This window comes from Dendropsophus ebraccatus, chromosome 15 (genome assembly GCF_027789765.1).
Source record: "Dendropsophus ebraccatus isolate aDenEbr1 chromosome 15, aDenEbr1.pat, whole genome shotgun sequence".
Lineage (NCBI taxonomy): Eukaryota > Metazoa > Chordata > Amphibia > Anura > Hylidae > Dendropsophus > Dendropsophus ebraccatus.
The window spans coordinates 67,663,255-67,688,512 of record NC_091468.1 but is presented as its reverse complement, the minus strand read 5'-3'; the positions used below and the strand labels follow the sequence as shown (position 1 = coordinate 67,688,512).

Here is a 25,258-nt window from a genome sequence, read left to right as displayed (position 1 = left end):
ATTCTAGCCTGTTGTACTACGCTACAGAATTATAGGGATATGCAGCTCCAGTTTTTTCAGGTTTATACAGTTACTATACATTGTACTCCATATGCTGATTGCTATATTGTACAGTAACTTATAATATGACATATTAAGCTGTTTGTTTCATCTGTTCTACATGTTATTCAGAACAAAAAAAATTTTTGGGGTGTGGAACCAATTGTCTCCATATCTCTGATTTCTTATGGGAAAATCTGCTTTGGTTTAAGAGTGATTTAGATTACAAGCGCCGTCCTGGAACAAATTATGCTCGTAATCTAAGGCACCACTGTATTACTTGTTTGTAGTCTACACCACTATGCTGCCATCTCTGGATAGACAACAGGTTCTCATCCTGTAGAATAAATACACAATACATATTCTGCTCCAATGGTCGGCCTGCATTTGATCAGATATTTATAAACTAAGCCCTGAAACAAGTGTCACTGTACGGAAGGTGGAAACACAAATCTAGCTCATCTGAACAAGAAAAGAGGAGTAAAAACGAACACAGAGACATGCCACAAAAAAAGTATGTTCTTTGATCTATTTCTTTGTGCAACAGGAATGAATGGATGACATATGCCACCATTTGCCTATACAGTGCCATAAGTCAGGCAATATGTAGGTACACACCTGATGGAAGGCTTTGACGTGATGTGAACGGAGGCTTACAGAAAAAGAAACTGTGTAGTCTACACACTGGGTGATCAATGTATTGAACACTAAAAGAGAACCTGTGTAATCCTGAGAATCACATCAGTCAAGAAGTTGTTCAGCTGCTGATAATCAACGTCATCTTAATCTAAGCTACATAACGGATTCTAAAATCAAGTAGACTATAGTTGTGTTTTGTTTTTTTTAATTTTGCAGAAAGTTATATAGATTTGTTATTTACTTCTATTAAAAAGGAAGTGGTCAACTTTTTGACTCCTTTCTCACTGATTGTCAGCTACCCACATTGCCCCTAGAAGCCCATGAGGACCTGAACGCGGACATATCGGGGGAAGAGTTGGGAGATATCTTGAAATCCCTACCCACGGGCAAATCTCCAGGGCCTGATGGGTTTACCTATCTGTATTACCTCACTTTTGCTCCCATCTTGATCCCCCATTTACTTTCCATGTTCAATGCATTTCTGTCAGGTGCACCACTTCCTTCAACACTAACACATGCTCATATCTCATCAATCCCTAAACCAGGGAATGATCCGGCTGATTGCGGAAGTTACCGTCCTATCGCTCTTCTAAATGCGGATCTTAAGTTATACACCAAGGTGCTTGCCTCCCGCCTGTCGAGATGGTTGCCCCAAATTATAGATAAGGATCAAGTAGGCTTTGTCCCGTGTCGACAGGGGGGAGACAACACCAGGAGAGTGATAGATTTGATAGATGCAGTTATCAGGGAACACGGGTCTGCACTTTTGTTAGGCCTCGACGCGGAGAAGGCCTTCGACCGTCTGGGATGGCCCTTTATGACAAGGGTCTTAGAGACGTTTGGCATTCGGGGGGCATTTCTCAGAGTGGTCGGGGGCCTTTACTCTACACCAACTGCCTCTGTCAAACTTCCCCACGCCATGTCACGTACGATCCATATCCATAATGGCACCCGCCAGGGGTGCCCCCTCTCGCCGCTAATCTTTGTAATGTGCATTGAGCCCCTGGCGGCTGCCATACGCAATCACCCCGACATACATGGGATCCAAATCCGAGGGAAAGAATATAAGTTATCCCTATTTGCTGATGATGTGTTACTGACTGTTACCCAGCCGCATATCTCCCTCCCCAACCTTCATGCGCTTCTGTCTACCTTTAGTCATATCTCCAGGTACAAAATAAACGCCTCCAAAACTGAAGCCCTTCCCATAAATATTCCTGAACCTCTTCTGTCTACCCTCCGCGTGAATTTTAATTACAATTGGAAGGATGTATCTCTTAAATATTTGGGGGTACAAATTGCAAACTCATACTCATCCCTTTACACACGTAATTTCCCGAAATTATTTGCCGAAATTCGGTCCTTGCTGGACAAATGGAACACGTTACCCATCTCCTTGCTGGGGCGGATAGCGGCAATCAAAATGACGATTCTCCCTAAAATCCTCTACTATTTCGAGACCCTCCCAATTCATGTGCCTATGAGTGCTCTGAAGGCAATCCAGACCTCCATCCTGCGCTTCGTGTGGGCACATAGGCGACATAGAATTGCTAAGAATATCCTGCAGACTCCTAAATCTATGGGAGGACTAGCCTTACCTGACTTGACCTGTTACTACTGGGCGGCTCACCTGCGCCACATCCCAGCTTGGTCAGTGCCTTTAGCCTACACGAAATGGGTGATGCTCGAGAAGCTCTGGATCGCCCCGATACACCCTAATTCCCTTCTATGGACTACCCCAAATACGCCTTTGCAGGGTCCAATCTTGGGACCCATAGCACACACTCGACAAATATGGCATACCTGTATAAAAAAGTTTCCATTAGCTTCTAAAAAATCCCCTATGACCTCCTTCCTGTACCATCCGGACCTCACAGTCAGTCTGACTAGCAATATGACTAGGGTTTGGCAAGCTAGAAAACTATTTAGATTCGCTGATATTGTAAACCCTAGAGATAGAACTCTCCTACCATTTTCTACTTTAGCCGCTGATCATGAGCTACCTCCCGCAGCACAGTATCTATCTCCAAATTAAACATTTTATGATTACACTTTTCTCTTCCACTACGGTCTCCCTACCTACAGCATTCGAGAGATTATGCAAGGCAGGAGTTTCCACCAAAGGTTTAATCTCTGACATTTATAGCATCCTGAAGGGTCCCCCCCGATAACGACATTAGATATCCATATATGTCGCGGTGGGAGGCACTCTTTGGGAGGCAATTGCCCCAATCTGTTTGGCAAGTGATATGGGATAGGGCAGCCAAAACGTCTATATGTACGACCTATAAAGAGAATCAGTACAAGCTGATGTTGTTCTGGTATCACACGCCCGAAGTCCTACATGCCATGAATCCGAGATATGCTGGAGATGCGGAAGGGGAGTGGGCACTCTCCAACATATATATTGGACGGGTCCTCTGATAACTCCGTACTGGGAAATGGTGCAGAACTTGATTAAGGAACGCAGTAATTTGGAGATTCCCTTGGATCCAGTTTTCTATTTATTTAACATGCCCCCTGTTAAAATAGGCCAGAAAACCATGAAATTATTACTCCATATCCTCACTGCAGCAAGATGCTTGGTGGCCCGATTCTGGAAGAGAATAGTAGTACCCACCAGGAATGACCTGTATACTCGTATTCTAGACGTTAGGAATATGGAACAGCTGACTGCTATGCTGAACAACAGGTTGGACTACCTTAAACAGGTCTGGTCTCTATGGGACATTTACTGGGCGGAAAGAGAGTCAGCTCATGTCAGGGTCCCACGGGCCAGGCAGTTGTAGAGGGTATTATCCGTGGTTCTACTTCCCTTCCCTTATGTATTCATGTTCTGTTGTCTTGTCTCCCCCGCCCCCCCACCCCTCTTTTCTTATTTTATATTGGTTATTGCTGTTCGTTGAACACACAATGTTTAATTCATGTGTTGCCTTTTTTTTAAAACAGTTTTATGGAGCCTTCGAATTAACATTGCACTAATTTATATGTAGGACTGAACTTCGGGCATTGTTTCCTCTGCCTTCTGAATGTCAGTTGTCTCTATATGTTTGTATTGTATAAAAGGTAAAATGTCAAATAAAAATACAATTAAAAAAAAAAAAAAAAAAAAAAAGGAAGTGGTATATTCTTTCCAGTCTGACACAGTGCTTTCTGCTGCCACCTCTGTCCATGTCAGGAACTGTCCAGAGAAGGAGAGGTTTTCTATGGGGAATGGTTACTACTCTGCGAACTTCCTGACCGGATTGGTTATCGTTATAAAGCATTTCTGTCTGCTATCAGACATCCCACAAGTCCTTGAGTTCTCTTCTTAGCAGTAATTATATTCAGCCATTTGAGAAGGTTTTTTTCTGTTCTACTGGGGAGAAAAAAAAAAAAAAAAAGACAACCACTATGAGCTAAAACTGGAGTCCTCCCAGGGGTTGTCCATCTATACGGGTGATAAGGGTGCATTATACGTATCACTTTATAATTAGACAGATGTGCCGTTCAGGAGTCTCAGAAGACGACAGGGCAACAACCCCTCTGGGGGTCAGAATGGTTGCCGTATAGTCTGTCAACCAGCAACAATGATTGTAATAGACAAATGAAGTATATTTTTAGCAAAAAGACAGAAAAAGACTGACAGGCAATTTGTGCAGTTACTGTAGGTCCTTCCCTTTGTTTTAAAGATCAGCTGGAGGGACAGGTCCGTCACATCATCTCTTTCCTGATCCCCGATACAGAGACTCTGCTGTTCTACACTGTGCACAGGACAAATTATAATAATATATATATATATATATATATATATATATATATATATATATATATATACATACACACACACATATATATATATATATATATATATATATATATACACACACACACACAAATATATAATCAATTTGCCTGGGATATTATGGGTATCTTTTTGTATACAATAGATCAGTCAATTTTCTTTCCCATTTAACCTACTCAAAGCACGGACTATGCTTGGCAGAGAGGACTGGTAGGAAAAAGGCAGCAATGAAAAACGTATTCCATCACGGCTCAAGTCTGTGTGTATGACTTCACCTACATAAAATTATATTATAATAATATAATATATATATATATATATATATATATATATATATATATATATATATATATTTATATTTATATTACACACACACACGCATGCATGTGTTTATGTACCCCCACAAAAATAGTTCACTCATTTTTTGAGGATACACGTTACAGTTCCTCACTACTGTATGTCTCACAGCAGAGGTTCAACAAATTACTATAAAAAGAAAACTAAAGAACGTCTAGAAACCACAATACAGTCTTAGAAGGTTTGAAGCTCTTTGTACATGATCAGAACACAAGAACTACTGTTCTAAGGAAAAACGTCATAGGTGATACTTTCATATCCCAGGGCATAAAATGAAAAATGTGGTGTCCCCCGCTGACTGACAGGCTCTCGGGAGTAACAGCCTACTCATCCTATCACTGACTGAGACAGGACAGCACCGCATTCACTGATTGGTTGAGCAGGCTGTTTCGCTCCAAGATGAGTCCATTTTGAAAGTGGCATGGCTTCAGTCAGCAGGGGACACCAGAGACACTGCAGCAAGACACGGCACAGTGGGGGTACGTGGATAGATGACCAAAGGCTCTATATATATATATATTTTTTTTTTCTCAGCTATATGTGAAAAAGTTTACAAACGCTTTACAGCCTCTTTAAGTGCTCCCCGGCACCTAGTTCCTGTCCTTCAACGGGATACACTACTTTACAAAGAGGAGGGAATTGTTTTTTTGTCATAAAATATATTATATCCTGCATCTCCCACTCCTGCTACATTTTCATTGACTGGGAGAAACAGGAGACTGGTGGCTGTCAGAGAGCTAGTGACACTGTGCTGCGGGGGCACGGGGACAGGTATAGATTCTTTATAAATATATATTTTACACACACACACACACACACACACACTGGCTTTTCAGATTAGGACAGAGTTCCCTTTAAGAAAACATACAAGAAAAACAGAAGCATACTACTGTTCAAAATCCTGGGGCAAACGTGCATAATTTAATCGGCTATCATGTAGACCAAACTATACAGTATTTTTTTTATCACAGTAATAATCTCGGCATTCGCTCTACACTGGGTCTATTAAAGAGATTGCACAAATTATTTTTAATCTCTTTGCAGGCCAACGATCCTTTATTGTGAAGTAAACATCACATGATAAATTATTTTAATTGAATGTTATGGATCGACTAATCAGTAAGTGCTTTGCAGAGGATGTGGGGGCGATTATATGTGCTAAGTAGCAGAAAGTTACAGAGTTTTTTCCTTAAGTGATAAATCTTAGATATTATTGGCGATTACAATAAACCATCTCACGGAGCCTTAACAACTAACACATATTCTAAAAACCCTTCCAAGGAAAAAGACAATACACAGTCCTTGAAACGGAAATCTTCCCAGTAAATCTTTTGAAAAGGTCACTCATGTTTTTGTCTCCAGTGGGTTATATTGCTGAAACTGCAATACACTGAGAAAGAATATTCTATGTATTCTTATTCATTTACATTATACAAAACAAATGTTTACATTCATATTAAACAATCTTTCAGTATTATGTCTAGTTCTGGGGGTTTAACTTCTGGCTGTCGCTGATTTGCTAATACATTGCTTTAATAACGTTATATTACTTCGTAATATATATTTTTTTATTTACATATACACTTATTGACTGGCAGCAGTTTTGGGCGATTTGGCCATCAATGCCTTTGTCAGGAACTGCCGTTCCCAACAAAGGCAATGGTGGCCGTATCGCCCATAACTGCTGCCAGTCAATGAAAGGCATTGGTTGCCAGATCTCCTGCTCCGCTCCAGAGTTTTTTGCAAAAAAGAGATGAAAATCGGATGGGAAAAACGGATGCGACTGTGTGCCATTATATTAAAAAAAAAAAAAAAAAAAAAAAAAAAAAAAAAAGGACCAAAACAGATCCGTTTTTTGACTGACATAAAAACGTGGTTGACCACGATCTGTTTTGATTCGTTGTTTTTTTTTTTTTATAATGGAAGTCAATGGAAAAACGGATGCACACAGTTGCATCCGTTTTGTTTTTTTTTTTTGCAAAAAATGGATTGCAAAAACGTAGTGTCAACCCAGCCTAATACCCCAGTCTCATTCACATACCTTCCTAGCCTAGCATTCACACACCGTTTTGCAATACATTTCCCACCCATCTGATTATTTAGTGAAAAGTACAGATAGTGAACCACATTCTGTGCTTTTTTTCAGCATGGCAAGAGTAGACATAGCTTTCAGAGCAGCTCATGTGGGCAGCACAATACAACTCCCATCATGCATTGCGGACATTACTCCCGGCATTGCTTCACCACCAGTATTGCCCTTACTGCTAAAACAGCAACTTTCCATACTATTGCACTCCCTCACGGTTGAGCCTCTCCCATTAGTTCCTGCTTCCCTTGTTGCCTCCAAGAAAATCAACTCAACCTCCTAAAAATCCTAGGGCTGCAACTGAGAATGTGTGTCCAGAATGCTACAGGATGTAAACCTAGGTAAGCTGTAAACATCACATTTGGAATCAGTAAGTGGTGAGTGATTATGTGGGAAACAGAAAAGACTGACATACTGAAGATTTTACCTTGTTTCATAATTTCAAGTCAAGTTTTATATACCAGAATACCCTATATAAGATGAAAAAAAAAAACTCTTAAAGGGGCTATCCAGGATTAGAAAGGCAGAGCTACTTTTTTGCAAAAACAACTCAACTCCTGCCCTTGAGTTGTGCGTGGTATTGCAATTCAGCTCCATTCACTTCAGTGGAACTGAGATGCAAAACCTGACACCCAAACTGAGGAGGACAGGAGTGGTGCAGTTTCTGAAAAAAACGGCCATGTTTTTGTAAGCCTGGATAACCCCTTTAAAAATGCTTTTACTCAAGAAAGAGATAAGGGGGGAACTCAGTAGCCTGGATGAAGCTTTATCACCGCATATAAATCAACGAACTGTGAGCAACTAGACAAAATCTTTGAAGGTATATCTATTATAGTTATCTATTTACCAAATCTAGTAAAAAAAAAAAAAAAACAACTTATAAAAGTAATCAGCACTACTGTGTGAGCAATCATATTCTGACATAAAATACCTGTTACCAGTGAGATCTTTGCCCTTCCGCCTTCTATAGATAGGTTATAAAAAGGATACAGCCTCAGAGCTCCATGGTTTGTGCCAATTGCAAGAATCTTCTGAACGGGATCAAATGCCATTGAGGACGGCTCAAAGGGAAATCCATGGCGAACCGTCTAACCACAAAGAAAACAAAAAGATAAACGTGAGGGTCATGTAAAAGAAATAAAATAAACATACATTTTGTTTATACATGACTTTTTTTTTTTTTTTCCAAACAAATTTTTTATTGTGATTAAGAAAAAATAAAGAACATCTTCCAGAAAAATAATAATTACAATTAGGACACGCAGGTCCTAGCACCAAGTACATAGTTAATGCGATGTCCTTTGCATTGATCAAGATCACTTGTTTTATATAGTTTTGTGCAGATGTAAACTCAACAAAGAGAATATGGCAAACATCAAAAACAAAAAAATAACAGATCGTAAATATCACATTCTCCTACAAACAAAGGGGGAACATACATTTTGTAATAAGCAACAGATGATTGGCAGTAAATCTAGTCACCTTCAAAAACTAGAATAGAACTAGAACTGAGGAACCTTGTGTTGTCAGAATTGATCAGCAAGTGGAACAGTAATGAATTAGATAGAGAATAAGGAAATATAAGTGAGTGCCAGAAACCTTAGAGTTTGAAAAGCCTCAATAGAAGAATGTCAAATCCACAATGAACAAACACAAATATCTCAACATACATGATGACATTAACATAAAAAGGTTACATAGCAAAGGGCTCTCCAGGATTCAGTACTGATGGCCTAAGACATAATGTGAATGTGTGTGTGTGTGGGGGGGGGGGGGGTTGCATTATTAGAGTGAGATACTGGAACATACCCTTTTTAATCTGTTTCTATGTTGATGGTATTTTCTTTTGAGTTTATAATCATGGAGGCTGCCACCCTGTCCAAGCTGTTTTAAAGGAAAACTATCAGAAGGTTAGACATATCTAACCTGGAGATATCTTCCTACAGCACATGGGATGAAGGTAAGTTTATTCCCTTCATCCTCGGCACAGTTTCTGTGCAATTTGAATTTAAACTGCTATGCTAATAAGGTGGTTTGGTGCATTGTGAACAGGAATATTGCCTCCAGTGCACTGGTCCACCCGGCCCCCAGCCTGCACTTTCCAATAAATATAAGTGGAGCCAGATCGGTGCCGTAGTGCAGTCTCCGATGCACCGAACCACCTTCATAGCATAGTGATTTTAAGGAATAATTCACAAAAAAAAAAAAATAATAATTCTCAGATCAACAGGTGGCAGAAAGTGCCAGAGATTTGTAATTTATTTCGATTAAAAAAAAAATAAAAATCTCAAGGCTTCGACTTATTAGCTGCTGTATGTCCTGCAGGAAGTGATGTATTCTCTCCAGTCTGACACGGTGCTCTCTGCTTCCACCTCTGTCCATGTCAGAAACTGTCCAAAGCAGCAGCAAATCCCCATAGAAAACCTCTCCTGCAGGACATACAGCAGCTCATAAATACTGGAATCCTTAAGATAGAAGTAAATTACAAATCTCTGGAAATTTCTAGCACCAGTTGAATATATATATATATATATTTTTTTTTGTGATAATCCCTTTAACATCAAACTGCACAGAAACGGCACCAAGTATGAAGGTAAGAGACTTAAGCCCCTATTCCACAGGCCGACAATGAGGAGCAAACGAGCGCTATTAGCGATTCCACACGGCAGCAGTGAGCGAGTCAGGGGGGAGCTGTGGGGGAGCTGCCCGGGTGATCGTCCGAGCAGCCCATAGGATAAAGCTGTAGTCTGAACGATGTCGGCTAATCGTTGCCTCCTATTCCACGGGACGATTATGGTCCATTACGGCAGGTAATCGTTCCGTGGAATAGGGCCTTAACATTCATCCTCAGTGCACTACAGGGAGATATCAGCAGGTTAGATTCATCTAACCTGCTGATAGTTTCCCTTTAACAACACAGATGCTTTACGGCAATCCCCGAGAAAAGACAGTGTGTCTTTGTATAGGACATGTTTGTATACGTGCTCTATGACCTGTGCCAAATGTCCTGCTACAGGAGAGGGGAGACTGAGCTGTTATCTTCCCTAGCTACAGGTGTCTCCTCTCACTGTAATGGGGTATATGTCACTTTTCAGCAGCCTCCTCTTTACCATCACAGACAGAACAGGAAGTCTCAGCTTAGTTTTAAGCTTAAGTGATAAAATTAAAAACTGCAAGAGTTTAGGGTTTTATTTAAAATTGATAGAAAAATGCATAATTAGCGTCCCCCTGATGATTTTGCTGAGGGACACAGGGCACTGGAGGGACAGTGAGCATCCCCCTGCCATCATCCTCTCCAGCACCCACAGCTTTGGGAGTCGGCTTGTGACATCATGTTATCCAGGAAGTGACATCACCATGTTATCCAGGAAGTGAAGCCTTAATGCAGTAGTAGTAGTGCAGGGGGAAAAAAAGCACTTTATGTGCATTTCCCATAATAAGTGTATATTGGTGATTTGTATAACTTTTGGGGGCAAATACAATTCTTTAATAAAAAATTTCACCGGTCTTCTCCTTTAAGAAAATGTGGTTTAAACAATAGGTCCTTTCCTGAAGACACATTCCTTTTAAAAGTAACCGCACAGGGCCATCAGGGTGAAACTGCAAAAGATTCCCTTTAACAGGATCATTTGTACAACGTTTAAGTGGTGATCTGACATCAAATTTCAAAACTGTCATGTGATACTTCATACACTGTATTTGTTGTAACCTTCTCCCTGTACAACAGGTCGAGCCTGTAGAAAATGTTTCCCTAATATCAGCTCACATAACTTGTGCGGACATGACATCTCAAAATGATACAACTGTTTAGTCACAACTTCCTTTTCGAAGAGAAAATAATAAAACTACTGTTAAGCAGTGTGTACAGCCATCACACACTCATACCATGTATGCAACACTAACTACTGCCTAAAATTTTAATGTTGCTACGTCAAAACATAAAACAGCTTTGAGAGGAAACAATATATTATAAGGCCAAAAGAGGCCAAAATATTACGTCCATTCCAAAATAAATAAATAAATGAATGAAGCACCACTAAACCACTCCCTTAGATTTCCTGTCAACCATAGGTGGCCATTTTCATTGGGAAGACCATGCTCAAAAGGGTTGCACTGTGTAAGAAAATGGTTGGAGTTTGAACATACAGACGGCTTTCTCTAAGGCTATACTGAGTGAGCAGGGCATTCCCTCTACTGCTGGTTCACAACTAGTGTGGAGCTGAGAGGTTCAACTGTAAAGATCCACTCATCACTCTAAGAAAAAAAAAAAAAAAACTTTGACAACTTGTCTCTGTCAAAACTGGAGTAATGGGAATATGAACCCAGGACCCAGTGCTAGCCACCACAAAATGTCCCTTTTTTTTTTTTTAAAGGGAGCATGGACTGCACTTTGAGAAATAGGGAGACACCTGGTGGTAGATCCTCTTTAAGGTTGATTTTAAAGGAGAAGTCCGACAACATTTTTTTATTAAAGTATTGTATTGACCCTCAAAAGTTATACAAATCCCCAATATATTCTTATTACAGGAAATGCTTTAAGTATCAGATTGTAATCTTGACTGTAGACCCAATTATACCAACCTAGCAAGTTATTTCTATAAAAAGAGGAAAGATTGGTAACTGCTGAGGACCGTCATTGAGTTATAAAAAAAATCTGACTGGAGCTGGCTGTTTGAATGGAAACTATCAGAAAGTTAGAAAAATTTTACCTGCTTATGTCCCTATAGTGCAAGAGGTGCTGCTGATGAAAGTTTATTCTTACCTTCATCCTCACCACCATTTCCGTGCTATTAGCATTTTACCCCGGCCACCAACCCCAGTGCACCCACATGGCCGTCCCCTTCATGATATTCACTAGAAGAGTCGAATTGGTAGTCCTACCCCAAGTGCACCAAACACCTAATTAACATAAAGATTGAACCCCTAATAGCATGAAAATGGCAGAGTATGAAGGTAAGAACCCTTCCTTCACCCTCAGTGCCCTGTGCACTATAGGGACATATCAGCAGGTTAGATACTTTTTTTTCTGAAGAAGTCCTGCAAAATTTTTTTATAATTTATTGTATTGCCCCTCAAAAGTTATACAAATCCCCAATATACACTTATTAGGGGAAATGCTTCAAAAGTGTTTTTTCTTCACTTCCTGGATAACATGGTGATGTCACTTCCTGGATACACACTGTGATGTCACTTTCTGGATAACATGGTGATGTCACTTCCTGGATAACATGGTGATGTCACGATGGCTCTTTAACAAATGTAATTGACAAAACAGATATTGTAGATTAAACATATGTAAAAAGCCAGACCTGCTAAACAGCCACAACTCAGTGTCAGATCTACAGAGGTGAACATCATGCACTGTCTAGTATCAATCATATTAAGCTGCAATACACAACATCTAGCCTGCATGCAGTACATCTACAATAAGCAGTTTATTTCACAAAGCTATTTCATTAAAGTGAAAAAAAAAAAAAAAACAACAATGAAAAAGGATCCACATCCAGTTGGCCAGGCTGCAGGTTTGGAGATTCTCCCTCCCTCATTCTCATAAATATCTGCTGCACTGAATGAAAACTGCAGTCCATTAAAGAAGAGGACACAGTGATGCATCTGTATGCACATGGAAACAGAAGCAAAAAAAAAAAAAACGCAGACAAATAAACAATGTAGTATTCAAGTGATCTATCAGTATTGCACATTGCAGGATCATCTGAAGAGGCAGGGTGGTTCTCACAACTATAACAAGCATGCCAGGTTCTGTGCCCCAAATACAGAGGCATCGCGTACTTTACAGTGAGCAACGAAGAACGAGCATACAACAATTTGCTGTCAGTGATATTAACATAATATCAAATTTAAGGCATTCAGAATAATTTTTGATGGCAAGAATAGTGCGGACCATTTACAGACCATTACGGCTGTCAAAACTTAAGATAAGAAAAAGTCCTGATTTGAAAAACCACATAACGGTTTCATGAAATAAAAAAAGAGGGGGGGGGGGGGGGCTTTACTTACTAAAGAAAAAAAAAAGTCACTGATCTAAAAATCTGAAGTCTTCTAGTAGTTATCAGCTGCAGTATGTCCTGCAGGAAGTGGTGTATTCTTTCCAGACTGGAGAGCAGGAGACATTTTCTATGGGGATTTGCTGCTGCTCTGGACAGTTCCTGACATGGACAGATGTGGCAGCAGAGAGCTCTGTGTCAGACTGGAAAGAATACACCACTTCCTGCAGGACATACAGCAGCTGATAAGTACCAGACGACTGGAGATTTTGTAACAGAAGCAAATTACAAATCTCTGGCACTTTGTCACCAGTCGATTTACAAGAAACAAAAACTGGTGAACTACCCCTTTAAGTGCTCACATGTTATCACAGTAGAACTGTGCAGTTCTGGATGTCCAGACCACAGATGTAGACAACACTGCCTGGTTACCTAGACTTCTGCACAAATCAGGAACATCCGCAGGGACCCATACAACATCCTATCAACAGGACCAGAGCATATAAAGCACAGCACCTTATTATTAACAAGTAGAGAGGCATGCGAGCTATAATTATAATATACAACCAGCTGTATTTTATTGCTGTCATGTGTAGCATTCTGCTCTAAAAAATAGTCTTCAGCAGACTGATTCCCAGGAAACTTACAGGAGCCTGACGTAAGAACAGGCCTGTCTATGGTTGTGCATTTTATGTATTTTAGAGGACAAAAAAGGAATCTTAAAAGGATACATATAGATAAATGTGACATGTAGAGGACACATATGGATAAATAGGTAACATGTATGGATAAATGCACTGCACATGGGAAGCATAGAGGACACATATGGATAAATGCAGTGCACATGGGAAACAGAGGACAAGTATGGATAAATGCACTGTACATGGGAAGCATAGAGGACATGTATGGATAAATGCACTGCAAATGGGAAGCATAGAGGACATGTATGGATAAATGCACTGCAAATGGGAAGCATAGAGGACATGTATGGATAAATGCACTGCACATGGGAAGCATAGAGAGCATGTATGCATAAATGCACTGCACATGGGAGCATAGAGGATACATATGGATAAATGCACTGCACATGGGAGCATAGAGGATACATATGGATAAATGCACTGCACATGGGAAGCATAGAGGACACGTATGGATAAATGCACTGCACATGGGAGCATAGAGGATACATATGGATAAATGCACTGCACATGGGAGCATAGAGGATACATATGGATAAATGCACTGCACATGGGAAACAGAGGACAAGTATGGATAAATGCACTGGCCATGGGAAGTATAGGATACATATGGATAAATGCACTGCACATGGGAAGCATAGAGGACATGTATGGATAAATGCACTGCACATGAGAAGCATAGAGGACACGTATGGATAACTGCACTGCACATGGGAGGCACAGAGGACATGTATGGATAAATGCACTGCATATGGGAAACAGAGAACATGTATGGATAAATGCACTGCACATGGGAGGCATAGAGAACATGTATGGATAAATGCACTGCACATGGGAGGCATAGAGAACATGTATGGATAAATGCACTGCACATGGGAGGCATAGAGAACATGTATGGATAAATGCACTGCACATGGGAGGCATAGAGAACATGTATGGATAAATGCACTGCACATGGGAGGCATAGAGAACATGTATGGATAAATGCACTGCACATGGGAGGCATAGAGAACATGTATGGATAAATGCACTGCACATGGGAGGCATAGGATACATATGGATAACTGCACTGCACATGGGAGGCATAGGATACATATGGATAACTGCACTGCACATGGGAGGCATAGGATACATATGGATAACTGCACCACTGGCCGCAACCATGCAGCATGCTACACATTAATATATTCTACATTTTGCATATATTTATTGTGTGCTGAAGCTTTAATGAAACTGCATCAGTATATGTACCCTAAAGCCAAACTTCTATACCCTAGCGTCATTTACGAACATGTATCCAATAAAAAAAACAAAACAAATGTATCTTGTCACTGGTGCTTGCTTTCTGCATATAGATCCAATTACTCAGTACAGCTTTACTGACACTAATACCTTTACTCATAGACAATCCTGTTTTCTACTGTTATTGTATAGAATAAGAAAATATGGTGATTCAGAAAGCCATCTGGCCAATCTCTATACACCCTGCTCTGACATCTTTTCTGGTGGGTTCTCTTAGTTTCCAGAAACATTCTAGAGCAGAGGTGTCAAACTCAGGCTCTCCAGCTAAAGCTTTGGCTGCCCAGGCATAATGGGAATTGTAGGTTTGCAGCAGCTATAGCAGATCTGAGTTTGAAACCCCTGATCTAGAGATTCCGGAAGCCATCTGGACCTCTTCAGAAGCAATATTCTGCCCAAACAACAAACATTATAAAACCTTCTGAAGTTCACATAACTTGCTGAAAGGTAATGTTACAGAAAATAAGAAAAAAACTTTCCCAATAAAACCGCATCATTGACAGCCATGTATAGAGCACAAGGCACTACGGGTAATGTTTACCACTAAAATACATTCATGGCTTTGCTCGTATAGTTAGGGAATGGTACAAACTGTGACAACTATATAGCAGAATAATCGGCGTCTGCCATGGCAGATAGTTATAGGATACATGAGAACAAGGAGCACATGATGAAAACCGTAACAAACTTCACCTCCCTGAGTCATGTGCAGGATGTTGTGTAAGATGCAGAAGTCCTGTATAGGCTGTGTGAAGGGCGGCCTTATTATCTAAGGCAGGGGGGTCAAACTCAGGCCCTCAAGCTGTTGCAAAACTACAATTCCCATTATGGGCCTAAGTTTGACACCTGTGAAAGGGGATTGGGGAATGTGGGGTTTAGAGGGGTGTTTTCACCTTATGCCTCCTGTACACATCCCTAGCGCTTTTGTGGTCTGCAAAACCAGGGATCCATAATGCAAAGACCATGCACAGAGTGTGATCCATGGGCCACCCACAAAGACAGACCATGAAATCAATAAGTCTGAAAATAATGGCAGTCTGGTCTACAGGCCAATAGCATCCCCAGTCATGTACATTGGCCCGCAGAATGCAAAGTGTCCAATACCATCCGCAATTGCCAACAGTAAATGAGAAGGTCTATCAGTCCATGTGCAAAAGAACAGAGGTGCTGCCCAAAGCAATCAATTAGACCCCAGCTTTCATTCTACAGAGGCCCCAGGAGCGATAGAAGTGATGTCATTGTGACTATGGTCATCTGCTTCATTGTCACTTTGCACAAGGTTCGATAACTCTCACTTTTGGTCAGTATTTTTAGCCAAAACCAGGAGCAGATCCAAAACACTTCCAAAAATTAAAAAAAAAAAAAAAGTGCAAATCTTTCCATTATAGTGCTTCCATGCAACATTTCCACTTCTGGCTAAAAATACTAAGGCCTCACACATCCGTATTTCTTGTCCGTAAATGCGGGTCCAGAAAAGTTACAGTCCCATACATTTCTATAGCCCTATTTGCACGTCCATAACTTTACCAATCCGTGGTGCAAAAATACGGACATGCCCTAGTGCGGACCGTAATTGCAGCACAGACACACCAATGGAAGTCTACCTCCGTAACGTCCGTAAAATAGGTATCTGTAATTCTGACGTCACAGGTGTAGCTACTTCTGGCAGCCATTTTAACAGGCAATATCCCGCTTTTACAGATGCGCAAAAAATACAGACGATATACATGAAAATTGTCAAAAAAAAAAAAATGTAAATGTAAGGAATCAGAAAGAGAGCTGGACATTGTGCTGCACGACGAGCCTGAACGCTGAACCTGGCAGAGCCCACTGACTTTAATGGGGTTCATCTGGCTTTCCATTGGTTTGTCGTGGTTTGTCCCATTACTTAAATAGATTTTGCAACAATGATCCAAACAAAGCCTCCGACTCTGATGTGGGGCCCACCTTAGTGCATCAACCTGTAGAGGAGCCCACTGCCATAATGTCATGCATTCATGTTTTTTTATCATCCCTCAAACTTGTCTTTGTCGGCCACACTGTAGTATAATTCTACATGTACTAGTGGGTAAGAAGAAGGAGCTTGATGGCTTCAAGCCTCATTTGAAGGACCACATAGTACCATGTTTGCCAGTACCCACTTACAGCCTAACATCCAGTCACCCACAGAATGATCTGGCAGCATGTATGGTCAGCAGAGGTGCAGGGATGAGTTCCAGCCAGAATATAGACAGGTAATGCTGTTACAGCCAGAATATAGACAGGTAATGCTGCAGCTGTGAGGACTATGGGGCTTTCCTCTGTTAATACACAGAGCACAGGGGATGCTATCTGCCGCTTATAAAAAGTCAAAGTGAAGCAACTTCATCTTCAAAACTATGCAACATGGACTGATAGACCATCCTGGCCATTTAGAAGTGTATATTAAAAGGGGTAGCTCAACAAAGAAGAAATTATTTTTTGCCAGCAAGTGCCAGAGGTTTGTATTCTACTTCTATGAAAAATCTCCAGTCTTCCACTACTTATCATCTGCTGTATGTCCTGCAGGAAGTGGTGTATTCTCTCCAGTCTGACACAGTGCTCTCTGCTGCCACCTCTGTCCATGTCAGGAACTGTCCAGAGCAGCAGCAAATCCCCATAGACCTATCCTGCTCTCCAGACTGGTAAGAATAGAACTTCCTGCAGGACATACAGTAGCTGATAAGTACTGGAAGATTTGAGATATTTTAATAGAAGTTATTTACAAATCTCTGACACTAACACCAGTTGATCTGAAAGAAAAAAAAATGGTGAACTACCTCTTTAACAAGTTCATTTGGCATACAATACTGAAGTTTCCTGAGGTCTGAGGATCCCTTTTAATCCTGAGTACATGATAGCGCTATGTGGTGGAGTTTAGTTGCTGGCCTGTCAGATGAACAAGCAGCATACTGTCTGGAGAGTATCCATTGAAGTGAACACTTTGGCTAAGGGCTAGACTCCAGCTAGCCACACAAATTACCAGGCCTTTGACCAGCAGTATACAGCATTCTAGACTCCAGCGAGCCACACACATTACCAGGCCTTTGGCCAGCTGTATACAGTAGTGATTTTCAACCTTTTTTTAACCGCGGCACACTTTTTATACTTAAAAAATCCCGGGGCACACCACCAACCAAAATGGCACAAAATGACACTAAAACAGTACATATTATACATATAGTTAATAATATACATTCTAGATGTATTTATACTCACTCAGTGTAAAACCTGGGCCTGTTTTCTTCTCCCCCCCCCCTGTGCTTCTCTCCACCATACTTCTCTCCACCATACTTCTCTCCACCATACTTCTCTCCACCATACCTTTCCCCCATGCTTCTCTCCGCCGCGGCACACTGGTTGAAAATCACTGGTATACAGCATTCTAGACTCCAGCTAGCCACACACATTACCAGGCCTTTGGCCAGCTGTATACAGCATTCTAGACTCCAGCGAGCCACACACATTACCAGGCCTTTGGCCAGCTGTATACAGCATTCCTGGCTGAGCACTCTCAGGTTTAAGGCCTCATCCACACAATTTTTTTTCTCACCATAAATCAGGATCCTGACTTACAGACAGAAAAAGGACCCATTGATTTCAATGAGATCACACACATCAGTCTTGAAAACTGACCCATTCTTGACCACCGGTCCATTCCGCAAAAAAAAAAAAAAAAAAAAAAAAAGAAACTGCTACAGTCAGAGGAAGACAGTAGATGTCAATGGGCCCATTTTAAATGGAGATCATACAGATGAACCATCTATGTGCTGTCCATATTTAACTAAGGCTTCACCTGGCAAGTCCTAGCCCCAACCCTGTGCCCATCTATTACCCTCCTATGCGTTTTTGCAGATACACAGAAAATGATGCAAAACTGATGCACGACTCATGGTTTCTCCAGAACATCCCTGATCCTGATTTCTGAGGTCCCAGAAGAAACACTGTGTGGATGCGGCCTTAGCTTATGGTTCGGACAGTGATTGCCTATAGAGATAGACAAAAGATGAAGTGACAGCAAAAAGGGATGTGCTCTATTACATCATATGCTTATAGAGACATATGTGCTGTTTTTGTTTCTTTAACACATGATGTAATAAAGCACATCCTTTTTTTGGGGCGCTGCACTTTATGTTTTTTGTATATCCTTTAGACCAGGGATGGGGAACCTATGACCCTCCAGCTGTTGCAAAACTACAACTCCCATCATGCCTGGTCAGACAGCTTTAGCTTAGGATGGGAATTGTAGTTTGGCAACAGCTGGGGGGCAAAGGGTCCCCGTCCCTGCCTTAGACCCTGGCTCTGGAGCTGCAGGCACTGGGGACGGCTGAGCTGTTCTTCTCTCTTCTTCAGATAGCCAGATATCTCCTCATAGTGGGGATGTGATGTCCTGCGTGTCCGTCATGCTTTAGGTAGTTGATGGATTGATGGATTAAGCGCAGTGTACATCTATCCGGCGTGCAGGCCTGCTGAGCACAACAGTAGACTGAAGCTTACACCTCTGAACACCAGGCCTTAGCTCCTTCAGTTGCATCAATGTAAAGCAAGCTCCACTTCTAAGCCAATAAAACATGATATATGACAGAATCTGCTCGGATCAGGGGAGCCCTGAGGGGTTTTATAGTCCTTGTAGCTGCTCCAGATTACAGGTAACACGTCCAGGAACCTGTGAATGGCGCGAGCACAGGACGTCAGCCCTAAGCTCTGTTTGCACAATGGATGACCCTACTGTCACAATAATGGCTGCTATTAATGGTCATAACCCAGTATATCCCAATGGGAGGCAGAGAAGACGTGCATGCAGCGAGCTCGGTGACCAGGCCCCGGTGATCTTCTGGCTGCCTTGGTTACCGTGCTCCTCCGATCTGTCAATCCATTGATTAGATTAGATATACAGACAGATGCAGGATCAGCTGTGTACACATTGTACTCTCCAGATCAGCTCTCCTCCAGCCTGACATAAAGCCGGATCAGGCAGCCCAGGAATCCTAGAGCTGGATCCCACATCTGTAAACAAGCGGCAGGGGTCAGAGCTCAGCAGCCGGAGCCTGGGCTCTGCCCGCCGCCATGTGCACTCAGCTGTGCCATCCCTGTGCCATAGGCCTGCGCCTCGCTCACCTACTAAATGTCTCTCCACCAGAGTCAATAGAGATAAAGGAAACCTGTATATGGCAGCTACATACAGAGAGAGAGAACAGCCGGGATAGGGCATCTCCCTGATACCTGGCAGGGGTGACAGCCGGCAGGGGGGACTCAGCACCCATGACTAAACATATACACAGGAGCTGCTGACATTACAGCCATCAGAATGGGGGGAAACTGACAAGAGGAGGAGTGAGGGGAGGAAGGGACAAGGTGGGGGGAGCCTGATGTCAGCAAACACAGCCCAAAAAGAGAATGGGAAATGGTGCAGAGCTTCCCCATATGCCCTTCAAGCCACCCGAGGACAAGAGCAGGATGATGGGGATACACAGGGGGGCTGTGTGTGTGCAGGGGCTCCGGGAGAACCCGTGTCACCTGGCTGAATGTGTACATTCATGTGGGGGCCTATGAGGAGGAGGATGGAGGCTCCGGGGTGCACACAGGAGGGGGAGGAGGGCTCCTGCAGGAGAGGAGGATAAGCACACACACCACTACTCATCGCTATTCACCTTGCAGAGCTGGAAGTGCTCGGACTGGAGCGTCTCCGGGATGTCGGCCTCCCGGGGCCCGGGCTGGGCTGAGGCGGACGATGCAGCGGAGGAGGACGCGGCCGTCAGACCGTCCAGCACCTTCCTGAATTCCTTGAATTTCCACATGGTCCCCGCTTCCCTGCTCTGCCGCTGGTTCCTCCGCCGCCTCCTCCTCCTCCAGATCCCTCTCTCCTCTCACCCCCCACCTTTCCTCTCCTCCTCCCCTTCTTGTGTCTCTGCTCGGAGGCTGACGGGCACACCGGAGGGTCGCGGCCCCGGGGTGGGCTGCAGGTGCTCGGTGTGGAGAGGAGGAGGGGGGTTAGGGGGGTCTCTCCTGATGGGTACGGTGTTCTCCAGACGAGCCCTCACCGAGCCTCACAGCGGCGGGAGGAGAGGCGAGCTAATCCGTTGGCGGTCATGTATATAGATCCCGGGGGAGGGCGGGCAGAGGTGCCAGCCTGGGCGCTCGTGGACGAGGATCCCTGTCTCCTGCCTGTGCTGCACTGGAAGTGACAGCCGCTGCCAGCAGCTCCTCTTCCCGCCCCTTCCTTCCTCTCTTCTCCGGCTACTCCCCTCCCCTTCCCTCTCTGTCACATTTTCCTGTTAGTCAGCGCCGCTGCCGCCTCCATGTTAGCGTCTCTCGGTGGAATGGGCTGCTCCGCTCAGATGCCGCCCGTCAGCGGGTGATGCTGCGGTTCCGCGCCCTCCCGAGTCCTCAGCTACACCTGCCGCCTGTGTGCGGTCCGCCCGGCCCCGCCCCGTCAGCCAGCCCTCCTCCCGCCTTTGCCGCCTCCTCCTGTCATGTCCATAATGTCACCTGGACATGTTCATTTCCTCGTCGTGCTGTGGGTGCCCGGTAATCTCCCCTCACGGCTCGGGCAGCGTTATTATTACCTCAGGCTGCACACTGCAGCTTCTTCTTCACTTTGGGCCCCTCCATGTTTGTATAGTGTAACACTGTCCTGTCATACACCCCGCTGTATACTATCCCTGTATACCGTATACACATTACGGGGCCCGCACCTGTGACTGGAGAACGTGTTGGACCTGTTCACACTTCAAAAACTACTATCCCATATCCCACTACTATGTTCATCATATTTTTCAAGTCACACGTATGGCCGGTATATATGACCCGATGTCACACCTATGGCCGGTATATATGACCCGCTGTCACACCTATGGCCGGTATATATGACCCGCTGTCACACCTATGGCCGGTATATATGACCCGCTGTCACACCTATGGCCGGTATATATGACCCGCTGTCACACCTATGGCCGGTATATATGACCCGCTGTCACATATGGACGGTATATATGACCCGCTGTCACACCTATGGCTGGTATATATGACCCGCTGTCACACCTATGGACGGTATATAAGACCCGCTGTCACACCTATGGACGGTATATAAGACCCGCTGTCACACCTATGGCCGGTATATATGACCCGCTGTCACACCTATGGACGGTATACATGACCCGCTGTCACACCTATGGATGGTATACATGACCCGCTGTCACACCTATGGCCGGTATATATGACCCGCTGTCACACCTATGGCCGGTATATATGACCCGCTGTCACACCTATGGCCGGTATATATGACCCGCTGTCACACCTATGGCCGGTATATATGACCCGCTGTCACACCTATGGCCGGTATATATGACCCGCTGTCACACCTATGGCCGGTATATATGACCCGCTGTCACACCTATGGCCGGTATATATGACCCGCTGTCACACCTATGGACGGTATATAAGACCCGCTGTCACACCTATGGACGGTATATAAGACCCGCTGTCACACCTATGGACGGTATATAAGACCCGCTGTCACACCTATGGCCGGTATACATGACCCGCTGTCACACCTATGGACGGTATACATGACCCGCTGTCACACCTATGGCCGGTATATATGACCCGCTGTCACACCTATGGACGGTATATATGACCCGCTGTCACACCTATGGACGGTATATATGACCCGCTGTCAGTCCCAGAAGAGGCTGCATTACTTTCTAATGTAGAACTATTATTGTTAATTAGTCTATTGCCTCTATATAGTAATAATTCTCCCCAAACCCCTATATAGTAATAATACCTAACCCTCTCTATATGAATAATGCCCCTATAAAGCAATGCTGCCCCCCAACCCACTGTATAGTAATAATACCTCCTAAGCCTCTCTATATGAATAATGCCGCAATAGTAATGCTGCCCCCCAAACATCTATATAGTAATAATTCCCCCCCCCAAGCTCCTATAAAGTAATAATACCTCCAGCCCCTATATAGTATTAATGCCCCTATATAGAAATAATACCCCCAGGCCCCTATATAGTAATAATTAGAGATGAGCGAATTTACAATATAAACTAAGCAAATCACTATGTTAGCTCGGCAGTCGGCTTATCAGAAGTCTGCGCCACTCCTCCATGGGTGCCTGAGAAAGTTGGATCCAGTCCTGGGAAACGTTTTCCAGGCGGCATGGGCCCCCCAGGAGCTCAGGGCCTTGGGCTTCAACCTGAAACAGACTTATTATAACCTGGTACTGGAAATGATCGCAGATAACATTTATCAGTGTTATGCTATAGCATAGCATTGACCAGTGTTAGTAATGTAATAAATGGACGTACTTGTCCCCTAGGAGAAAAAAATAATAATAAAGCGCAATAAAAATGTCCCATCTACATGAATATAGTACCAATAAAAACTAGAGATTGTGGTGCAAAAATTAAGACCCCCAAACAGCCCTGTATATGGAGCAGTCCTTCTCAATGGGCGTCGGACTCATCTCTGGTGAGCGTGCGCATAGCTTCCAACAACGATATCTCGGCGGTGGGAGCGGGTCCAGGACCGGGGTAAGTATATGGTGCTCCACCGGGGAGTTGGGGGGTGACAGGTTTCCTTTAAAAGAAATGGCTCTTAGAAGGCGAGGAAGAAAAAATGAAAACTGGCGCGGTCCTTAACCCCTTAAGGTCAAAGCCTATTTTCGTTTTTGCGCTTTTGCTTATTCCATTTTAAGTTTAAAAGTCCATAGCGCTTGCATTTTTTCACCTAGAGACGTATATGAGCGCTTATTTTTTGCGAAACCAATTGTACTTTGCAATGACAGGCATTATTTTTCCATAACATATGCTGCGAAACCGGAAAAAAATCATTTGCGCTGTCAAATTGAAAAAAAAAAACGAATTTGTTTTGATTTCGGGGAGTTTTGCATTTACGCCGTCCGTCCTATGGTAAAACTGACTTGTTATGCATGTTCCTCAAGTCGTTACAATTACTATGATATATAACATGTATAACTTATATTGTATCGGATGGCCTGTAAAAAATTCAAACCATTGTTAACAAATATACGTTCCTTAAAATCGCTCCATTCCCAGGCTTATAGCGCTTTTATCCTTTGGTCTATGGGGCTGTGTGAGGTGTCAGTTTTTGCGCCATGATGTGTTCTTTCTATCGGTACCTTGATTGCGCATATACGACTTTTTGATCATTTTTTATTAAATTTTTTATGGATTTGATGCAACCAAAAATGCGCAATTTTGCACTTTGGAATTTTTTTGCGCTGACGCCGTTTACCGTGCGAGATCAGGAATGTGATTAATTAATAGTTCGGGCGATTACGCGCGCGGCGATACTAAATATGTTTATTTATTTATTTATTAATTTATATTTATAAAATGGGAAAAGGGGGGTGATTTGGACTTTTATTAGGGGAGGGGATTTTTTATTAATAAAAACACTTTTTTACTTTTTTTCTTACTGTAACTAGAAGCCCCCCTGGGGGACTTGTATATAGACAGCACTGATCTCTCATAGAGATCAATGCTGTGTATATACACAGCAAAGATCGATTAGATCGGTCATAGATTACTATGGCCTGCTGCAGGCCATAGCAATCTATTGCCGAGCCGGGATCAGCGTCATTCCGACGCTGAGGCCCGGCACGGGCAGAAGAACGGATCTCCCCCCCGCGATCGCATCGCGGGGGGGAGAACCGTCCCACTAGACACCAGGGACGTGCGGCGCAGTGCCTCTAAGTGCAGCTGTCAGGTTTGACAGCTGCACTTAGAGGCTTAATTAGCCGGCGCGGCAACGGGACCCGCGCCGGCTAATAGAGGCACTGCCCGGCTGCACGTGTCAGCCGGGATCAGCGCCGTTCAGAGCGGGGTCCCGGCGGGACCCCGCTCTAAACACCCCGAGCGGCACCATGACGTATCAGATACGTCATGGGTCGCTAAGGGGTTAAGGCCAAAATCCACTGTGTCTGTAAGGGGTTAAAGGGGTTATCCAGCATTACAAAAACATGTCCACTTTCTTGCAGAGACAGCACCGCTCTTGTTTCCCGATCAGGTGTGTTTGCAATTATGCTCCATTCACTTCAATTGAACCAAGTTGCAAAACCACATCCAGACTGGAAACAAGAGGGGTGCTGTCTCTGGAAGAAAGTGGCCATGTTTTTGTAATGCTGGATAACCCCTTTAATTGCAAACCACAGCTGAACTGGAGACAAGAGTGGTGTTGTCTCTGTAAGAAAGTGAACAACCAAAGGAGAAACAAGTATGTATGAATTGTACAACCACAATAATGTACAAATATCAATATACTTTATTTACAGTTATACTTAAACAAAAAAACTCCAA

The 25,258-nt window shown here is 43.2% G+C and overlaps 1 protein-coding gene across 3 annotated transcripts in view; it reads right to left on the bottom strand.

The window, feature by feature from the left end:
• STXBP5 (syntaxin binding protein 5) overlaps positions 1-21,364 on the bottom strand; it is a 262,474-nt gene extending 241,110 nt beyond the window's left edge. For all 3 annotated transcript variants that reach the window (XM_069955279.1, XM_069955281.1, XM_069955282.1), the window contains exons 1-2: positions 20,577-21,364; positions 7,896-7,993 (exon numbers count right to left, since the gene is read on the bottom strand). In XM_069955279.1, coding sequence (XP_069811380.1) covers positions 7,896-7,993; positions 20,577-20,723 — 245 coding nt within the window. In that variant the 5' untranslated portion in view covers positions 20,724-21,364. The remainder of the gene's footprint in view (positions 1-7,895; positions 7,994-20,576) is intronic.
• Between the last annotated feature and the right edge of the window lie 3,894 nt (positions 21,365-25,258).